General features: G+C 45.2%; 2 protein-coding genes across 3 annotated transcripts in view; one reads left to right on the forward strand and one right to left on the reverse strand.

Moving 5' to 3' along the window:
- The first annotated feature begins 465 nt into the window (after nt 1-465).
- Nucleotides 466-18743, forward strand: part of SFXN1 (sideroflexin 1) — a 46674-nt gene continuing 28396 nt past the window's right edge. The window contains exon 1 of the mRNA XM_075766736.1: nt 466-512. The gene's annotated coding sequence lies outside the window, so the exon portion shown is untranslated. The remainder of the gene's footprint in view (nt 513-18743) is intronic.
- DRD1 (dopamine receptor D1) lies at nt 2077-6081 on the reverse strand. Of its 2 annotated transcripts, none has more exons than XM_075766733.1 (2): nt 5945-6081; nt 2077-5261 (listed from the first exon to the last, which is right to left on the reverse strand). In XM_075766733.1, exon 2 carries the CDS (start codon nt 5203-5205, stop codon nt 3850-3852), a length of 1356 nt encoding a protein of 451 aa, XP_075622848.1. In that variant the 5' UTR covers nt 5206-5261; nt 5945-6081; the 3' UTR covers nt 2077-3849. The 2 variants fall into 2 exon arrangements, with proteins under 2 accessions (XP_075622848.1, XP_075622849.1); XM_075766734.1 differs by having other exon boundaries at nt 2077-5213; nt 5945-6074.

An 18743-nucleotide genomic window follows, 5' to 3' on the forward strand; every position in this document is an offset into this window, starting at 1 on the left:
GACAAGGTGGCCGTCCTGGTGGGAGCAGCGACATCCCGGCATCCTGACACCTTGCTGCTTCTCGGTGGCTCTGCCTCTGCCTGGCCGCGTATTGCATCACACAGCGAGAAAAACATTCCTGGGGAAGCGTTTCACCAAAGTGCCTGGTATCTCGGAGATGACATTATTGCAAATGAACTGCTGCTGCTCTCGTCCTCCAGAACAGCAGAGAGGCTGCTGCTGCCTGCTAGCATGGAACACTAAGCACTCCTCGCAGGTTACTCACAGGGTTACTACAGCCAAACCTCACCAGTTAATTCTGCTATCGGCGTGGGTCTGGCGTGTCTCCAGCCCCTGGGGTGCTCCTGGACATTGGTATGACCAGTAGTTTCAGCAGCTGGGGAGCAGGCACAGAACAGGTAATACAGCTTCTGAGCAATTAATTCAGCACATAAATAGCGTAGCAGTTTAGCAGGTACACGCTGCTCTCCCTTCTAGTCAGCCCTGACACTGGTCTCCGGGCTCTGCAACAGGTAAGAGAAGTATTTCTGGGTGCAGGCTGTGGGAAGGGGAGTCATGGCTGTGCTGGGGGGCAGAGGGTTAATTTGGACTTTCTCTCAAAAAAAGGATTATTGGGGCCACTGAAGCCAAACAGCGTGACAGAACGGCTCTGGTAGCGGTGGGAGGACAACCAGAGAGGACAGGTAGAGAAACCTGCGTTGGGAAAGGTGGAAAATGAAGGGGCAAATGTGATACATCGGTAAACAAGGATCAAGGCGAACTCGTGGTATTCGAAAATGTACATAAGGGAAAGGAGTCAGGAGCAAAGATTAGTTTAAATAGAACGAGAGAGAAAACAATAAAATAAACTCATCAAAGTGTCTCGCCTGCCCTGCCTTTAGCAGGGTGCCTGTCACACTGCAGGGAAGCACCCAGGAGCAGTAGCAGGTGGAACTTCTCCACCCGCCGCTGCAGAGCCCCACAGAAACTCGGGTCCATCTGCAAGGAGGGAGGTCCTGGGACGGCCCCTGCTCACGCTAGAGCAACCACTTGTTTCAGAGTACAAATCATCCCCATATAAACTAGTACAAAACCAGCATCTTGCTTTATGTGACCTCCATAAATCATATTTTGTGACTTCCTATTATATCAGATTGCTGGGAGTTTTGAGAATAAAAGCTCTTGTTGGCAGATGTATTTGACTAAGCAACCACAGAACTTCATCTATGGCCTGTACACTTTTTAAGAAGTAAAATAATTCCTCAGAGGTACAAAAAAATTAAAAAAAAAAAAATCGGGCACCAGGCAATGAAATTTTACCCAAGGAGCTAAGGAAGCCCGGAGGCGGACACGACGCCCTGCCCGCCGTCAGACCTGCTGCATTCGCTGCCCGGGGAAGCTGGCACTACAGGAGGGGGAGCTGGACATCACCGCAGCTCGTGCACCAGCTCAGATCCCAGCTGCTGAACGGGTCACGCTGGTAATGCTTGAGGCAGAAGTGGCCACGTTCGTTCGTTTGTTCCTTCATTTCAAAATGAATCTGCTGACAGAGGCAAAAACAAAGTAGAGGGTTGCCATGAACAGAGGGACACTGCTGTCCCTCAGCTGCACCCACCAGCGCCTCACTTCTGAAATGATTCATTTTGTTCCAAAAAACAGAGACGAGCAGTGGGGCTTTGAAAAGCACTGCGCAGCTTGGGGAAAAAGAAGAAAAAAAAGCAACAATAAACCAAGCTATAAACCAAGTTCACTAGCCTGTTACACCAAGGTAAAAAAAAAAAAAAAGTCATTGAAATAAGAGTCACCAGTAGGTCAAGCTTTACACATTTTAACTAGTCACATTAAAGCAGAGTGTGGCTGTTTCCAAACTGCGTTTACTGCTTCCAAATCCTAGTTTAGAGCAAGGGCTCAGAGGTCACTCATTAGACAGGACTTTCTCCTGCTTCTAATAAAAATTCCCATCTGCCTCACGGGTGTGATCCCAAATAAGGGCAAATGGAAAAAGAGGAACCATCCTTGCCTTCAACACGATCGCTACAACTGCCAAAACCCAGCATATAGTTAATAAATGCAATGTAGATATTGTTTTATTTGACCTTCTGTTCACAAAATAATTTTATTATATGTATGAAAGCAGCATACAGGCAATAAAATTATGAAAACATTCACAATACATAAATACACAGACCTGATGCAGGATGTATATAGTTCATTAGACTTAAATTTTTTTTCCCCTCTCAGTTCTCTTTTCCTGACAACACATTTTTTGATATATGTTATGAAAAAGTTACTCCAAAGGGTATTTCCTCCCATTCAGAAAACAAATAGTAACACCCCATGTTCCTGTTGGTAACGCTCACTGATTGCTTTTGGCTGACAAAGGGAAAGCAGCAGGGAAGGACAATGGAAAAGGAGCAGGTTGGTTTTTTTTTTAATTAAACATTGGCAACTTTTTTGGAGCTCACAGGACACTTTTGAGGTGGGAGCTGCAGTTCCATCTGTATTTAGAAATGTCTTAATCCAAAGTGGTAATGAGGCACTATTCCTTATTGAATGGACTATTGACATGGTAATTACTAAAATGTAATGTCCTCCTAGTTTCCAAAGTAAAGCACTAGGTACCTCACTTTTTAATTCTGACCGTGATACAGCAGCAGACAGACAGCATGATCCTGGTGGTACTGCAATAATACAGATGATAACGAGGTTTGGCATGTTTACTACCATTATAACCAATTGTGTTTGTTCAGAAAAGATATCCAAGACTTGAAATAAGAAAAGTCTGAGAAAGCTGTTTATCTTACATAAATACAAAACATTATATACGAAGAATTGTTATCTAAGAAGCTTTTCTTCTCAAATTGGATTCTTCTTAAGGTTGTAGTCATATTTAAGGTATTTACAGATCCACAAACTTGACATTCTAGCAAAGTCTTTGTAACATGAAACTTTTTTAAAAATAAATAGCAGCAATTTCTTTTATTTCTGTAAGGGAAAAGAATTCACAACTCAGTCAACGCTGGTCCTATCTTTTGAAAGAAATCCCACTTAAAACAAAATAAGCCCACAAGCAAACGAACTCCACACAGCATCGGTTTTGTTGATTCCTTAATTTCTTGCTGAGCTTCTTAACATTCCTTCATTCCCCTCAGCGGCTCTCCAGACTATCAGAGCTTGTAATAAAGTGCTGACTGGTTGACTGGTCAAAATGCAGTTATGACACTCCAAAAATATCCCATTATTTAAACATCTTAAATAACATAAATAAAGCTAGATCTGTTATAACATATGAAAAATATCAATTTAAAACAATAAATAAATAAAACCAGTATCAACATATTACCTCCCAAAGCTTTAAAAATAACCATTCTCGTTATAAGGCTCAATTATTTGTCAGAAATAATTTTAAGAAGGCATCTATCTACCTTTACAATCCCTCAGTCTTTAATTAGGACCTGTTAACACCCACTATCACGAGACACAGCAATCTTTTAACTTCTAGTAAACATTAATCTTTAAATACTTAACATTTATCTTTTGCCTCATTTTAAGCTAGAAACTGGCTTCTCTGTGTAGAGAAGCAATATTTCCTTTGTCACTGCACTGTATCTAAATTTGTGTATTTTCCTCAGTACAAACAGTACAGTTTAATATCCTTTTTTTTAACCAATTTTCAGTATATTTTCCTGCTTATTGTTTTAAATGTTAAATTTGCTTTGAATGCCAGGAAAATGAATTCTGGGCTTGGTGTAAATGTGGTTTTCTCCCTAGAGCTTAATTTCTTACCAAAAAATCTTGGTTTTTTTTTTTTTTTTTTTTAGAGATTATTACAATACACACTATTAGGTCTTGTTGGGTAAACCTTACTGTTCAGGTTTTATGCTGCCCATTTTGTGTAATGGGATTGATCTTTTCCAAAGAAACATCAGCTTCATAATCCAAGATACCCGACAGTGCTGGAGACATTTTCTCCAAGGTCTTAGATAGTTCACCCTCTTCTTCCTTTTTGAGAGGTTCTTCTTCCGGACAGATAATTGCATGTGGAATCAGATAAACCAGATTAGACTCTTTGGGGCTGGACCCTTTGGGCTCATGTTGGCTCGAAAAAACAACTGCTCCGTTATTGTTAATACTAACAGTCTCTATAGCATTGCCGGACATAGGGCAGAGCCTGTAGCATCCTAGCAGGGTTGAAAACGCCTTGCGGAAATCAGCATTGAAGGCATAAATTATGGGGTTGAGGGAAGAATTAGCCCATCCAAACCAAACAAAAACATCAAAGGTGGTGGAATTAATGCAGAAAGCTTCTGCTCCCTTGGACGGTTGGGTAGGCTCGCAGAAGGGAATCATGCAGTTCAATACGAAAAATGGCAACCAGCAGCACACAAACACCCCCATGATCACCGACAAAGTCTTTAAAACCTTCGTTTCCCTCTTGAAGGACATTTTGAAGTTGCTCTCTGGTTGCTGGCAGTCCATACTGCTTCTGTTGCCGCTCGTGTTCTGGCAGTTCTTGGCATGCACTGCTGCTCTCTCCAAAGCTGAGATGCGTCGTATTTGCTTCTGAGCAATCCTGTATATCCTCGTGTAAGTTACTATCATGATGGCCACAGGTATATAGAAGCTAATAAGAGAAGAGGAGATGGCATACATCCTGTTTAGGCTAGAATCACAGTTGTCCATGCTTATACCTTGTAAGCTGGCATTTAGGTCCAAAAAGCTTGTGGTTGTAGCCTTGTGCCAGTTCAGCTGCACGGGGATGAAGGAAATCAACACAGACAAAGTCCACGCCACGCTAATCATAATGAAGGCTGCCTTGGGGGTCATCTTCCTCTCGTACCTAAATGGGCTGGAGATGGCCCAGTATCTGTCCACACTAATGACACAGAGATTTAAGATGGAGGCTGTTGAGCACATAATATCAAAGGCCACCCAGATGTTGCAAAATGAACCAAAAGGCCAGAAACCAGCAATCTCAGCCACAGCTTTCCACGGCATGACCAAAACTGCCACTAAGAGATCTGACACGGCCAAGGAGATGACAAAGAAGTTGGTCACCTTGGACCTGAGGTGGCGAAACCTAATGACAGCTGCACAGACCAGCGTGTTTCCCAGCAGCGTGGAGAGGATCAGCAGCGAGAGGAAGCAGCCCGTGAGGATCCGAAAGGAAGAGTCCCTTTCCACCAGCAACCCTTCCCCGTCCATAGTGGTGTCGTTCCAAGTCATAGTTTCTCCTGAGGGAAAATCATATCATGATTTTCATGATGACATCAGCTCCTTTCCTTGCAGAGATCAGAGACATCAGACGTCCATTAATTACTCATCATCAAAACAGACCAAAGGTCCTTTCTTAGAGTCCCTTTGCCCCCAGATGGACTTCACCCACTTTGAATCTCCCTGAACAACACTGAAAGCTCTATAGCAGGAACTGAAAACGCACAAATACAGTCAACCCTACAAACTGTTTTTTTAAGCAATCCCTTCAGAAACACACTGCACCACCCCAGCATGAAGTAGCCTAATTCAGACAGCTCACCTGCAAATGTTGTGCTGCTGTCCTCTGCAAATATACCCTACAGACAGGAAAGCAATCACTTTTCCATGCTTGCATATATTCCCATTTAAATAGGCTATTGATCGAGTGTTTCCAGCGTCCATCGCTCTAGCCCTTCATATTTACTGAAGCGTACTATACGAGGTGCTTTTTCTCTAGTTTAGTTTCCTAAATGTCTTGCTGATGAAACACTCCATCATTCCTCCTCGGTACACTCCTCGTACAAAATGCATCAGTTCTCTAGTTCTGGGCAGCGTCAGAGAGCAATTCTTCACTTTGTTTCAAACTGCTTTAAGTTTTACACTTCTGAGACAGAGAAAATAAACATACAGTAGGTGTGTTTTAAAGGTTTTCAGTAAGAAGTACCTCAGGTTATTTAGTTTTATTTAAATGAGAAATGCTGGCTCCTACCTTTCACCTCTGATTCTCTGTTTGCTCTGGGATGCAGGGCCGTCTCTCCTCCTCTTTTAGTTTTGGAATTGCATAGCAAATCTTATATACAAAGCCAACACAGAACCACTGCATTGCATCAGGGGTGTGTGTGTGTGTGGTTTTTTGCCCTGAAAGTGCAAACTGGCAGGGGAGAAGTAAAAACAGGAGCCGGCAGAGTTTGACCATGAGGAGTTAGTTTTCAAGGGAGCAGCAGGTCTGCGCTGTCGGACCGTGAGTGACGGACCCCACCGGCGTGCGCCCAGCTCCCTCCATCCCACAGTCCCTGCTGATCACTCTGCAAACTTTGTTGGCCGGATCAGTCCCAGTTGCACTTTGTACATCCCGTCGAAGCGGCACATCAGGGCAAATCATCCCAGGCAAAAGGCACGGTATTCCCAACACTGGCAAGAGCCGAGTACCAGTTCTTTCTTCTGTTGTTCACTGGAAGGAGAAAGAAGGGCGAGAGGAGGAGAAGGACCTGAGTGACCTCCCTTCAGCCACGACGCGGGGTGCGACGCCGGCGATGCCCGCAGCAGGTTCCTCTTCCAGCGGGGCCAAGTCGCTTTAACGCTCCTCTGCCGGGTTACAGCTCTCCGCAACTACCCCGAGAAAATCCCACCTCCTGCTCGGCGGGGCTGCGCTCCAGGGATCGGGTCCAGCTTTTACCATGCTTTTTCCTCCTCAGAAAAGCGCAGGCGGAGGCAGCTCCTCACGCTCTCCCGCAGCCTGCCCCGGGCCGCGCATCTCCGGTGCCGGGCGGTCCCGGCGGCAAAGGCTTTCTTCTGCCCGGGGCAGGGCTCGGCAGCATCGCCCCTCCAGGAAAGGTCTGTCTGTCTGCCTGGCGTCTCCTTCCTAAAGGATTAAGACAAGGGAAAGACAGGCATGGAGGCACGCAGCGAGCAAAGAGCAACCCCCCTTCGCCTCCTTTAACATCTTCGGGCGGGCGCAGCTTCTTCTGGGCAGCCTCTCCCCGGTTTTTCTGCCTTCCTGGGGAATAACGGCCCGGGCAGCCAGGCAGCCGGGCCGAGAGGCAAAGCCGGGCTCCTGGACTTCAGCGCAGACGGGATTACTTTGCCCTATCCCGAGCTCCGCCGAGCTCCGGGACGCCTGGGGTGCTCTGTGATGCCTCGGCGCTGCGAGCCAGCAGAGTTCAATTAATTGATGCGAAAAGTAAGTACCGGCACCTAACTTCGGGCTGGGCGATGCTCAGGAGGCGGGCTGCAGGCCGAGGCACCCGCAGCTTCCCCGACCCCCGGGGGGAGCAGCGCTACCCCAGGGCACGCTCAGGAAGCGGGAGGGGGGGGGGGGTGTCGGCCGGGACCCCCTCCCGGCACAGCGAGGAAGGGGTGACAAGCGCGGCGGTACTCACCGGCGCGGGGAGGGCCGGGGCTGGCGGCGGGCTGCAGCCGGGGCAGCGCACCGCTCCGCGCCGCCTCTCCGCCGCCTGGCGCAGCCCCGCGCCCCCGCGGCTCCCGGCGCAGCCGCGACCGCCGGGCTCCCTCTCCTGGGCGGCCGCGGCCCCGCGCCCCGCCGCGCCGCCCCGCGGAGGCGGCCGCCAGCCCCGCCGGGTGCGAGGCAGCCCCGAGGGGAAGGGCTGCGCCGGGATGCTCCGCGTCCCGTTCCCCCCAACCGTCCGTCCGTCCGTCCGTCCGAGCCCGGACCCGCCGCCAAACGAGCTTAAACCCGGGGTTCCTAACGCAGGCAATGGGCGCCGTTATCCCTGCGTGTAGGCAGGGAGGGAAGGGGGGGAAAAGCCAAAGTCCAGGTTCCCAGGGGTGTGTAGCTGCCTGAGGACGCGCATCCTGAACTAACTTGTTCGAGATGAGGCGAGGGGACAGCAGAGGAACAACTTCGGACCCGCCGGAGCCTCGGGGCGGGCACCCCCTGATGGCAGATGCGGAGTTGGGGGCAGCTGGGTTTGTGTCTGCAAACAGTTCAATGAACTGCCGTCCTTGCGCACAAGGATCTGTCACTCTCTTCAAACCGTGTTTTCTTTGCAAAAATCTTCAAGTTCGGTAGAATGCACCAAAACCAGAGCGGTTACGTCTCAAACCCCTTCTTTCTCCAAAAGGGTTTTTTCTTCCTTTCCTTACCTGCAATAAGCAACAAAGGAAGGTGAACATGCTGATTTGCAAGGTGCTACCTTTGCATAAGATTCTTGCTTAAAAAAAAAAAAAATCAGAAAATGAAGATAAAAGACATAGCAGGGAGATTAAAAACCTCCTAGAAGAACAAATAAGCTCACTAAGTTGTCAAGATAAATTTCCTGGGGTTCAGCATTAGTGAAGTTGCTTTTGTGCCACCTATAATTTTTCATCATGTCAGTTAAAGCAGATACAGCGCTAAGCTAACCTTGACTAGCTAACTAAAACATTTGTTTTCCTTTTCCCCTCTCTTTCTCTCTCTCTCTTTTTTTTTTTTAACTGCTTCTCAGCAAGTTCTCATTCCCCTCTTCTTATTATCCTGTCCTTCAATCATCATTCACATCAGGAGGGTGAAAATAGACAAGAAAATGAATCCTGTGCTGTTTGGTAATAGAGATCTCTAATGAAACTCATGAGTTTTCTTTTTCTATTTTCAAGATTTTTTTTTCTTTTTTTCTCCTGTTCTTCTTAAAGCACAATACAGATGAGGCTTACTGCGTGATACTTACCTTCTGAAAATATAGCACGCTCCTGTCTCTCAGTAGAAACCCTAGGGTGAGGGCAGCATTGCCTGCGTAAGAAGTCACTGAGCACTTGATTTTATTTGTAGCAACTTCCAGAGGCCACTCCAGAATGGCTTTCTACCACAGCCATCCTGGATTATTCCAGGAGAAATCACTGCTCCAGAATAGACAAACAGCACAATCTTTGAGGCATACTGGAGAGAAACGCCGAGGCACATATTGCAGAGAAGAGAGCAGTCTGCTCTCAATCATCTGCTTATTGACTCATCGAGCAAACTCTTCTTTTCAGTTCATTTTTGCTAGGGAATAGCCTTTCCTGGGAAGAGGCTGAATTCACCCTCGGAAGACCCTAATGCTGCTCATATAGGTGAGGGTTTAAAACTTCCATTTGAATCTGACAATAAAAAAAGCCTTTTAGCTTCCTACTCACAGCAGTCTTTAAGAATCTCATGGTTCTTCTTTGTTTGGCCAAGGCAAGTGTCTGTTTAGGAGTCAAAGTCTCTCTTCTGTCCCATCTCTAAGTCTGCGTGATCAGTTCAGGGATGAACAGGGGTCTGGCTCGGCCGAGACCATACGAGTGGAGCAAAGCCCCTTCGACAGCTACGCAGGTTTCAAACACCAGCAGTTCATGCAGGCCACCCCGCTGTACTCATTTGTCACTTCAGCTAATTTGTAAGCTTGTAAAACTTTCATGACTTAATAGTCATACCCAGGTGAGGAACAAAAGTGAAATCCCTTAAACTCCTATTTTTATTTCAGTAAATTTAGTGGTGGGATTAGGCAGCTGATTGGCACTGGGAGCCAGTTACACAAAGCTCAGGGTGAATTCTCCTTTCGCTGCTGTCTGGCTAACGTGCCTCCAGCCAGTGTGAGAAGGATCAGCGCTTGTCCAGGTCAGGACTTGCTTAAAACTGCCAGCAACAGGACGACAGTACAGGTGTTTCTTGGAGATTCAGAAACCAGCACAGACCTTGTTTAATTCTCCCTGGGTACCCACATAAAAGAGCTGCTTAATTTTATTTAATGCTTTTCATTCACTACTGAATGATTCTGGAATCAAAGCAACACCCAGCAAAGGAAAGCTTTTGTGTTTCTATTACCACCCTGCGAGGCACCTGCTCTTCCAGGAGACTCTGATTGGAGAAAGTCCTATTTGGTCCATATGAAGATTTAAAAATATAAATACTGAGTAACACCTTGATCCAAATGATCTTCATCCAAACAGGAATTAGCTACTGGAAGACCGAGTGAGAGTTGAACGAAGTCCAGATCTTGCATTCAGAGATAAACATGCTTTAATCTACAAAATAGCTCCCATACTAGAGCTGGAGAAAGACAGCTTCATTTACAAAATCATATTACAGTACATGGATAAAATTGTACTCATGTCACTCTCGGGATGACTTTTTGAGTATGCATGCATGGGATTTATTAAACATGAAATCAGCTGAGGCATGTTAGCAGAACTAATGTCTAAAAGAGCTGTTAGGTTTCTAAATAACTGCTTATACTAATAAGCCAAGATAACTTTAGCCTCAGTGTAACCTTCTCACAAAAATCAAGGGTTCCTGGAAATCGAACAAAAGCTATGAACTCTCTGAAAGATCAGTGAAGCACACTGGCTAAATTGATATTATCGTGTTGGGCATTCCACAGGGAAAACCACAGTAGTGAGTACAAAAGCACAGAGCAAAGAGCTAAGCAGAAAAAAACTGTTACTTTGCTGCTACACATACACACACACCCACCCCCCTCATCTCCAAGGATCTCAAGCTCATTCTTGAATGATAAAGATCTACCAGCAGGGAGAAAGGATCAGTGAGAGAAATGATTACTAGTCCCCAAACACTGACAACAAGAGGCCTAAATATTCAGTATTGAGTGTGGGCGCTTTTTTTTTTCTTTTGACTGTAGATTATAGGTATGTCCATCTGCAGCTGAACCTTGGAGTCTGGGGGATTCAGCAGGATTGATCTCAAAAAACACATTTCTGTGCACTATTTCCAATGGCAACTGGTGCACAAAGCATCCCTGGGTATCAGGTCACTGGTGAAGTATGTGCAGAAGTCTGGACACTGACAGGGAAAAGGAAAATTTAAAAAAAAAAACCCAACCAAACAACAAAAAAAACCCCAGAAACATCATTTATGAAAGTCTGAGTTAATTTTTCAAGGCAGCTAACTCAGGCAGCAGCAGAGCTGGACACAAGGGGTAATGCAAGGAGGGTGTAAGTGGGAAGGATTTGTTCAGCAGTGCTGCTAGTTTTCAGGATCTGGAGCTCATGTACTGGCTTCAGGGTGCTCACGAGGCAGGACCAGGCACTGCTGCTCCTCTGGCATCTCCCCTCCAGGTACACTGATGCTGGAATGTCGGAGCACAACCCTGGTCCCAGCCAGGAGAGCCCACCTCCATCCCCAGGCCACGGTGGAGGAAGCCCGCAGAAAGGATTTCTGCTCTGCAGGAGACCAGGCAGCAGACTCAAAAAGCAGCCTCGTGTCTGCAGGGCTCTGCACGCACAAGCTTGAGCAGTGGTGGAAACCATAATCTGGTTGTTTGTAAAGGGAAAGGAGCGGTGTTCCCCTCCATTCGGGCTCTGCTCCCCTTTCCTTCCCTCTCTGCATTTGCATTGCAAACCCGGATCAAAGCCGGTTGGTTTCAGCTGTAAACCCCCAGATTTTACAACAAAATCGCTCTTTTTGGAGAGAAGTGGAAGACAGGAAAGAAAGAGAAATACCAAACCTGTGGCCCGGGATCCGAGCAGAAGCTGTCATCTGAACAGTCCCCAGCCTCCTGCCACACAGGAGCCACGGGTAATTTAAGCTCGGTGCGATGCTGCCAATAACCGTGTTGTTTAATTGGCAGAGCTTATGCAGTGACTTTTTATGGGGTTTTCCAATTCCAACCACTCACTCCCACAGGTACAGAGAAAGAAAGATTTTCCGCAATGAACCTTTGGAGTGACCCTTCCTCTCGCAGCTCGACCATCCCGTCAAACCAAAGGCCATTACTGGATCTTACATCACCCTGGAAATCGGTCAAGCAGGGAAGCCTAAAATTTTCCCCCTTCTCTTTCTGGGATTTCCATCTGCTGCAGATCCAGGGTAGGAGGGGGATTACTGCCCTGCCAACACTTCCCTCCAGAGTGGGTAGAGAGCCAAGCTGCAGAGGATGATGAGAATAAATTATAGCAGAGCGGAGCGGAGAGGAGAGCTCTAAGGAAAGAAAAATGCTTCCTCCGACTGCCTCATCCCTGCGGCACGGCAGAACAGTGCCAGGAAATCCACAGCAAACCAACAAGACCCCTTCTTTAAAACTTAAACTAAATCAAGAAATACAAAATATCTCAAAATTTCTGATAATTTCACCGACAAATGTAGACACTTGACGTGCTGCTGAATTTTGTATTCTAATCCATGCATATTAAAACCTTACACAGGTGATTGCTGAGGACCTACTATATGAAATAGCACATACACTAGTATATCAACATAAAAATAGACTGGGCCATTGCCTCCTAATTTATGCTTTATTTGCATATGCATAATTATTTTTAATACTGTATAGCTTGCATGTTTTTCTTTCACTCCACACTGGACAGACATTTTAGGTTCTCAGGAAAATTGAATATATGAATCAAAGAAAAGTCACAGAAAAAATAATGACAGCACTTTCAATGTTAAAGATGGCTTTGACATATTAATTAGTATCTCAGAAATGAAATAAAGCCAGTGATACAGAATGATTCATTAGAACGAAATTAATCTGAGAAATAATTAATTCTGAGTGGATGGATAAAAAGAATACAAATAGATATATTAGCAGCAAAACTCTTCACAGATGAGTGCTATAGTGATTTCTATCAACAGTGGATGAAACTGCAGATAATACAATTTTCTTAGCAGATGGCTTGGTAGGTGGCACTCCTAAACTGGTGTTACAGATTTACTCCTGAGCTCCGTGCCAGCATAAAATGGATCCTTCCCCATATTCCAGCCCAGCCCCTGATTGACGGGTGGAGAAGAACTGTTTAACTTCTACCAGCAGATTTCTGTGGTTTTCTGGTGCAGGACGTGTGACGATGAAGAGTGTGCTTGGTACCTACCGGAGCCCGTTGTCTCTAAAGCTTAGTGGAGCAAGTGAGCAACGGTTTGCACTACCGTTGCTTATTTTTAAGTCCATGTTATTGCACATCCAGTATAGTCAGGCTCCACAGCCCTTCCATCAGCAGGCTACAAATCCTTGAATTAAAGACAATTAAATATAATTAAACTAATACTTACAAAAAAAAAAAAAAAAAAAAGAAGCTGATACTGCACAGACCATCACTTCTTGTTCGTAGTGAAGACCAACAGAGGCATGTCACACCTGTGCCGCAGGAAGCCGCAGGAGCAGGCAGCTCTGCCAGGGATGCCCAGCCAGGGCTCTCTGCAAGAGGGGCAGCCCCACGGTGCCCACGCAGGAGCGCAGCAGGTCCAACTATGGTACACAGGGTCAACCAACAGTCCAGCGATGACCAGACCACTCCAAATGTCCCAGTCCTAGAGCTTTGCTGTCTCAGGCAGCATTTTCCCCTCTGCAGTGCACCAGATAGCCGTTGCGAGGTTGCAGCTGTACCAACCCAGAGGATTAAATAGTTCTTGGAGTCAAGATGCTGATTGTCCAAGTCCTTACCATATCACACAGTCTAGGCTTGATGGCAGTCAGAAATGTTCCACCAAGTTAAATAAAACACTAGAATGATATTCCAAACAAGAATCCAAACCAAGGTCTAAAGTTCGGGCTGCTTCACTCCTCTTGCCATAACTTTCTTTGAACTTTTGAAAAACCCCAATGGTCTGACTGGATTACCCCAAACTACGATATAATCCCAAATCCACTTTTACCCTAGCTCATCTGGATCTGATCTCCTGTTCCAGCTTCTGTGCCTGTCCCACCACCTCAGGCAGGACTGTTTCATCCCAGCAACATAAGCAACATCTCGCTCTTTGCAGCCTGCCTCGATGCCCTTGGCTTTTCCCTGCCCCGTGTGGCAAAGAGCTGTTGCTGTGACAGTCTCTAACAGACAGTACTTTCCCAGGCTGGAAACGTTCCCTGAATTTCATCATCCATCTGTCAAAATCTGACTCAAGGTCAGGGGCCTTCCAAGTCAGCAAGTTCCCCCTGTTCCCTTCCCGCAAAGCTCAGCTGCCCAGGGCTGGGCTTAGTGCACGATAGGGCTCAGCTCCGCTGACACGGGCATTCAGAGTGAGCTGGTCCTCTCCATTCAGGAGAAGTTCCAATTAGGGATATCTTCTAGGTACAAGTTACCTTTCAGGAAAGGCTATGGGATCTGATCCTATCTACATTTTGGTTTCACTTTTTTCCCCACTCTTTACAGTGGATGATTTTCTCCTGTGCTTTTCTCAGCATTACTAAGAACTTCCCCCAGGTCTTTAGGAACTACAGGATGTACAGCTTGGCCAGGATTTTTCCATTGCTTTCTTGCATTTTCCTACATCTTTTTAGGAATTTCACATGCTTTTTTAGGATTTTTCTAGTGATCTCTGGGAGTGTCCGCTCCAGCTTTCCAGGAATTTCCAGGGATTTTCATATTGCTTTCTAGGAAACCTTCCCATTGCTTTCCAAGTGTTTCTTTTACCTTACTTGGAATTTACATTTGCTTTCTAGGAATTACCAGCTGCTTTCAAGAAATTCCTAATGCTTTTCTAGAAATTTCCCTGATGCTTTCCAGTAATTGTGCACTATTTATAGGAATTCCCTTCTGCTTTCCAGGAGTTCCCTTCTGCTCTTTAGAAATTTCCCACGGCTTTCTAGGAACCATGCATTTCTTTCTAGGATTCCCTCATTGTCTTCTAGAAATACCTCCTTACTTTATAGGAAATTCCCTCCAGCTTTCTAGGAATTTGTAGCCAACTTTCTCAGAATTCACATTTTGCTTTCCTGGAGTCCCCCCACAGCTTTCTAGGTATTCAATTCTGCTTTCTAAGAATTTCCCATCATTTTCCAGGAGTTCCCTGCAGCTTTCTAGGAATTTCCCATGGTTTTCTAGATATTTTCCATACCTTTCTAGTAATTTCCTGCTGCTATGAATCTCTCACTGCTCTCTAGGTATTTCTATCAGCTTCCCAGGTATATCTATCGTGCTGTGGCATGGTGTCAAGCGTTGTTCCATGCTCTTCATGCTGTTGCATGCTATCTTGTGTTGTGGCATGTCGTATGTTATTCTGAGCTGTCCCGCGGTGTCTAGTTTTGTCATATGTTGTGCTGTCACATATGGTTCTCACCTGCTTGCTTGCGTTAGTGCGTGCCTCCCCGTGTTGTTATAGCATGCTCTTGTGTGAGTCATCTTCTGCTTCCACGTGCCGTCAGAGGTTATCAAGTGCGTATTTTAATTGCTATTTCCAAAAGTAATCTGAAAGACTCAGGAGGCGATATCTGGTCCCTCGAGGATGATGAAAAAAAAAATTGTCAGGCCTGGGTGAAGCAGTTGTGAGATCCCGTGGCTGTTCCCTGTGCCCTACGGGATGGTGCTACACCTCCTCTTGCCCCGTACGGCATCCGTAGCTGCATATTGCCATCCCAGGTCAGTCTGCCTAGTCGAGTGTCTTGTTGCCAACAGTGGCTGGCACAGATGCTTCAGAGCATGAAGCATCCCACAGGAGACATAAAATAGCCAAATCATAGAGGCTTCCAATGGCTTCCTAGTCCCCTTGAAAGGCTGGTTTATCCCTTTAAACATTGCTTCATGTCTCTTCTAAATGCAGATTGGCTTTTCATGTTCATTCCCTTCCAGTCTTATCTGATATAACTATGCATGTTTTCATCTAGATAAATAGGAAAATTGGGTATGCATCAATTTAGCTTGGCACAGTATAGCATGAGTAACCTAAAATTAGGTTCAAATAATTAGGTTCAAATATTGCAGACAGAGCCAAAACCTTTAACTAATTTTGTAAGTAATCCTATACCAGCTTATATAAGAGTTTCATTACAATTTATGTTGCCAAAAAGTGTAGTGTTACTTGTCTGTTCAACCAAATTTCCCTAGATAATAGTTTATTCTTTATCAGCTGAGACTGGGAAAAGAGAATGATGGGTTTTGATATACTGACACAGACTCACAGAAATCCGTAGCTCATTTGCTCATTTACAGACACAATCTTTGAACTTATGGGCACTTCTCAGACTGTACTGATGTCCCTTCCAGTCTGGGGTTTGGATTTTCTACATAAAATTAATGTCCAGTAAGTCAGTAGGCCATAGGAAATGCTGTATATACATGGTTCACCTCGGCCAGTATTCTGCTGCTGATAGCAAAACCCAGCACAAAACCTTCACAGGCACCTCCCATCAAGTGAGTGCTAACAAATAGTTCCCAGAAATGTTGCTGCTTTCTTCTGGCAAACCCCTGATAAGAGCCAGCTTGGTGCCAAGGCCAGTTCCTAACACCGTCTTCCAGACCCAGCGGTTGGAAACTCCCCAGTTCCTCGCACTGCACCTTCAGGGCTGTCACCACGCATAGCTTCCCAGCTGCTCTACAACTACTTTTTTCATGGAGCAGAAAAGGCTTGATATATCCCACGCTCGCCTTTGCTCTCTTTGACTGCACTGTTTGTGAGCCAGGGCTGTGGAAAACCTGGTCCCGCAGTGCCACTTACTGGACATTTATGTTAATAAATGCAATGTGCAATGTGCAGCAGCTCTTGGTTTTCCTCAGTTGATTCCCAGTGCCAATTTGAAATGGTAAAAAACATAAAAAGCATTAATGTCCAATGTAGATATTATGAACACAGGAAAACTTGAGGAAAGCAAATACAGTAAAGCTTATTTCTTAGATGAGGCAGTAATTGTAGAGGAACAGAAATCCTCCTTTTCTTGTGAGCGCAGGGAAGCCTTTGCTCCATAATAGTCCAGGAATTCTTTCAGGTGAAAATATGCAGGTGGTTAAATTCATCCCTAGTTCAACAAATGCAAAGGACTGAATGTACATCTGGAGGTTTGTAGGAGTCTTGTTAATGTATTCCTTAGGAAATAAGGGGACTGAAAGGAATGCTTCAGCAGGACCTAAGGTAGGGTTTATTTGATTAATCCAGTTGTATTCTCTAGGCACATACTTTCTGTATGTACCATTAGTACTAGCACTGTAATTTAACCAGCAAGATGCTACACTCTGCATGAACCTGTAAGAAAACACACACTTGATCTTACACATGGGGCACTGACCAAGGTAAGTTACATGGATTGATCGCGTGAGACACTGTACGAGTCTTTTTGGGGGACCAGGACTTTTGAAGAACAAATCCGCACTATTCAGCTGCAGATCAATATGCTCAAAACCACGTTCTGGGGTCTGTCCCTCCTGATCCTCCAAGGCAGAGAGCTGGCTGGAGACCACGGCAGCCCCTCCAGCCCACCCACCCAACCCTCCTGCTCATGGAGGGCACCAATGGGATCCGTACACCAGGTCTCACCTCAGAACAGAAGCAGGATCAGGCCAAAACACACATCTGGATCTGGGAGCTGGCACATCCTCCTGGATTCTGCATTTTTTAATGCAGATGAAAACATTTTAGTGGGAACGTCAGTGCAGACAAAGAAACACATGTACCCAGAGAATAGATATTCCTCGTGAATACCCATATTCACCCATTTGCCTTCCAGTTTTGTGGCTCATGAGCAACTGTTGGTTGGTCAGAGCCATCTTGAGACTTTTCAGGATTCATGGCAAAAAATCAGATTTGTTTCCCAGCAATGTGAGAAACTAGTGTAGTGAAAGAGAAGTTATGTAGCTGTTCAAAACCATCTGCACTGAATATAGAGCAAATCATTAACTCAAGGAATGCATGTGTCCATAGCTTTACATGTAGCAACTCAGAGAAAGTATTCAGTTATTAATATATTTTACACTGCAGAATCTGCAAGCAGGGTTTCTGTTGTGACGTGCAGAAAAGAGCATGTGTGGTTTTAAAGCAGATTAACAAGTTAGTATCTTTGGCATATAACAAAACTATTAGAGGCAGAAGACATTAGTCATCAGAATGTAAACCGTATACCATGGTATCAGTAATACCCACTGGCAACTAATTTGTTTCTGTGCACGACATCCAGCTGTCTCCATTTTCTGAATGAGATATCTTTCCCACTTGGTCATTGCAATGTTTTTAGCAACAAATGTGAGGGCCAGATACCATCAAAGATGTGTTCAGTATTGGATCTGTCAGTGGTGATGGAGACTGGGATCTGCCTGACAGGATTAAAAAGAGCTAAAGACACTAGCAGTAAAGTACATAAATTGTGAGCAAATTTTGTTGTGCAAGAAAAATGCAGTGCAAGGGTATCAGTGCCAGTTTTTACTCTTTCATGATGGAATCTCACCTTATATATTTGCACTTGCAGCTATTTTATATATATATCCATAAGACCTAGGTTGTGGAGCTACAGGGCAAACGCGTAAGCGGACATCTGAGATTTGATGTCCCTGTGTCAGAATGAAAGTTGAATCTTAATTTCTCATTGAAAATCATAAAGTGAGTAGGCTAGTTAAAAGCTGAAAACAAACTCCAGCCTACACAATTATATTTTTATGAAGATTAAAAAAAAAAAAAAATCCAGTTTTTCACAGAAGTTCCATTTTAACAGCAAAGATTTCACCAATAAGTGTATTTCCACAAACATTTAATACCTGGGGAGAGTTCTGGCTTTTTAATACAAAATTCCCATTTAGCATCCTGCACCAAGCAGTGCCAGGGAGGTCAGAGCTTGCCAGCCCCATATTCAGAGCGTTGAAGAGTAAGATTTCTCTGCATGCACAGCTTCCACCCCTTCAGGGATGAGACCTGTGGATAGAGCAGCATTCCTACAAAGGGAATTTTGACAGAAGAGCTTAAAGGAGCTGGGCTGGGTTGTAGACAATAGTTTCAATTGGACTCTGTGTTGGGTCCACAAAAGAGGTGAGCTAGCACTGTTTGCAGGATGTAAATGGGATGCAGTAGAGCTGTGTCTGAACACGTTTTCCCCCATTCCCAGAAGACTAAGCAGCACTTTTAGGTGAAGGCCACCTCATGTGTTGCTGACTTATAACACTATCAGACTTAAACACTAATGTGCTGA

The sequence above is a fragment of the Balearica regulorum genome, chromosome 14, assembly GCF_011004875.1.
Source record: "Balearica regulorum gibbericeps isolate bBalReg1 chromosome 14, bBalReg1.pri, whole genome shotgun sequence".
NCBI lineage: Eukaryota > Metazoa > Chordata > Aves > Gruiformes > Gruidae > Balearica > Balearica regulorum.

Bases quoted from the DNA above. Each gene is read 5' to 3' on its own strand.
- DRD1 (XM_075766733.1), bottom strand. From the start codon at position 5,205: ATGACTTGGAACGACACCACTATGGACGGGGAAGGGTTGCTGGTGGAA.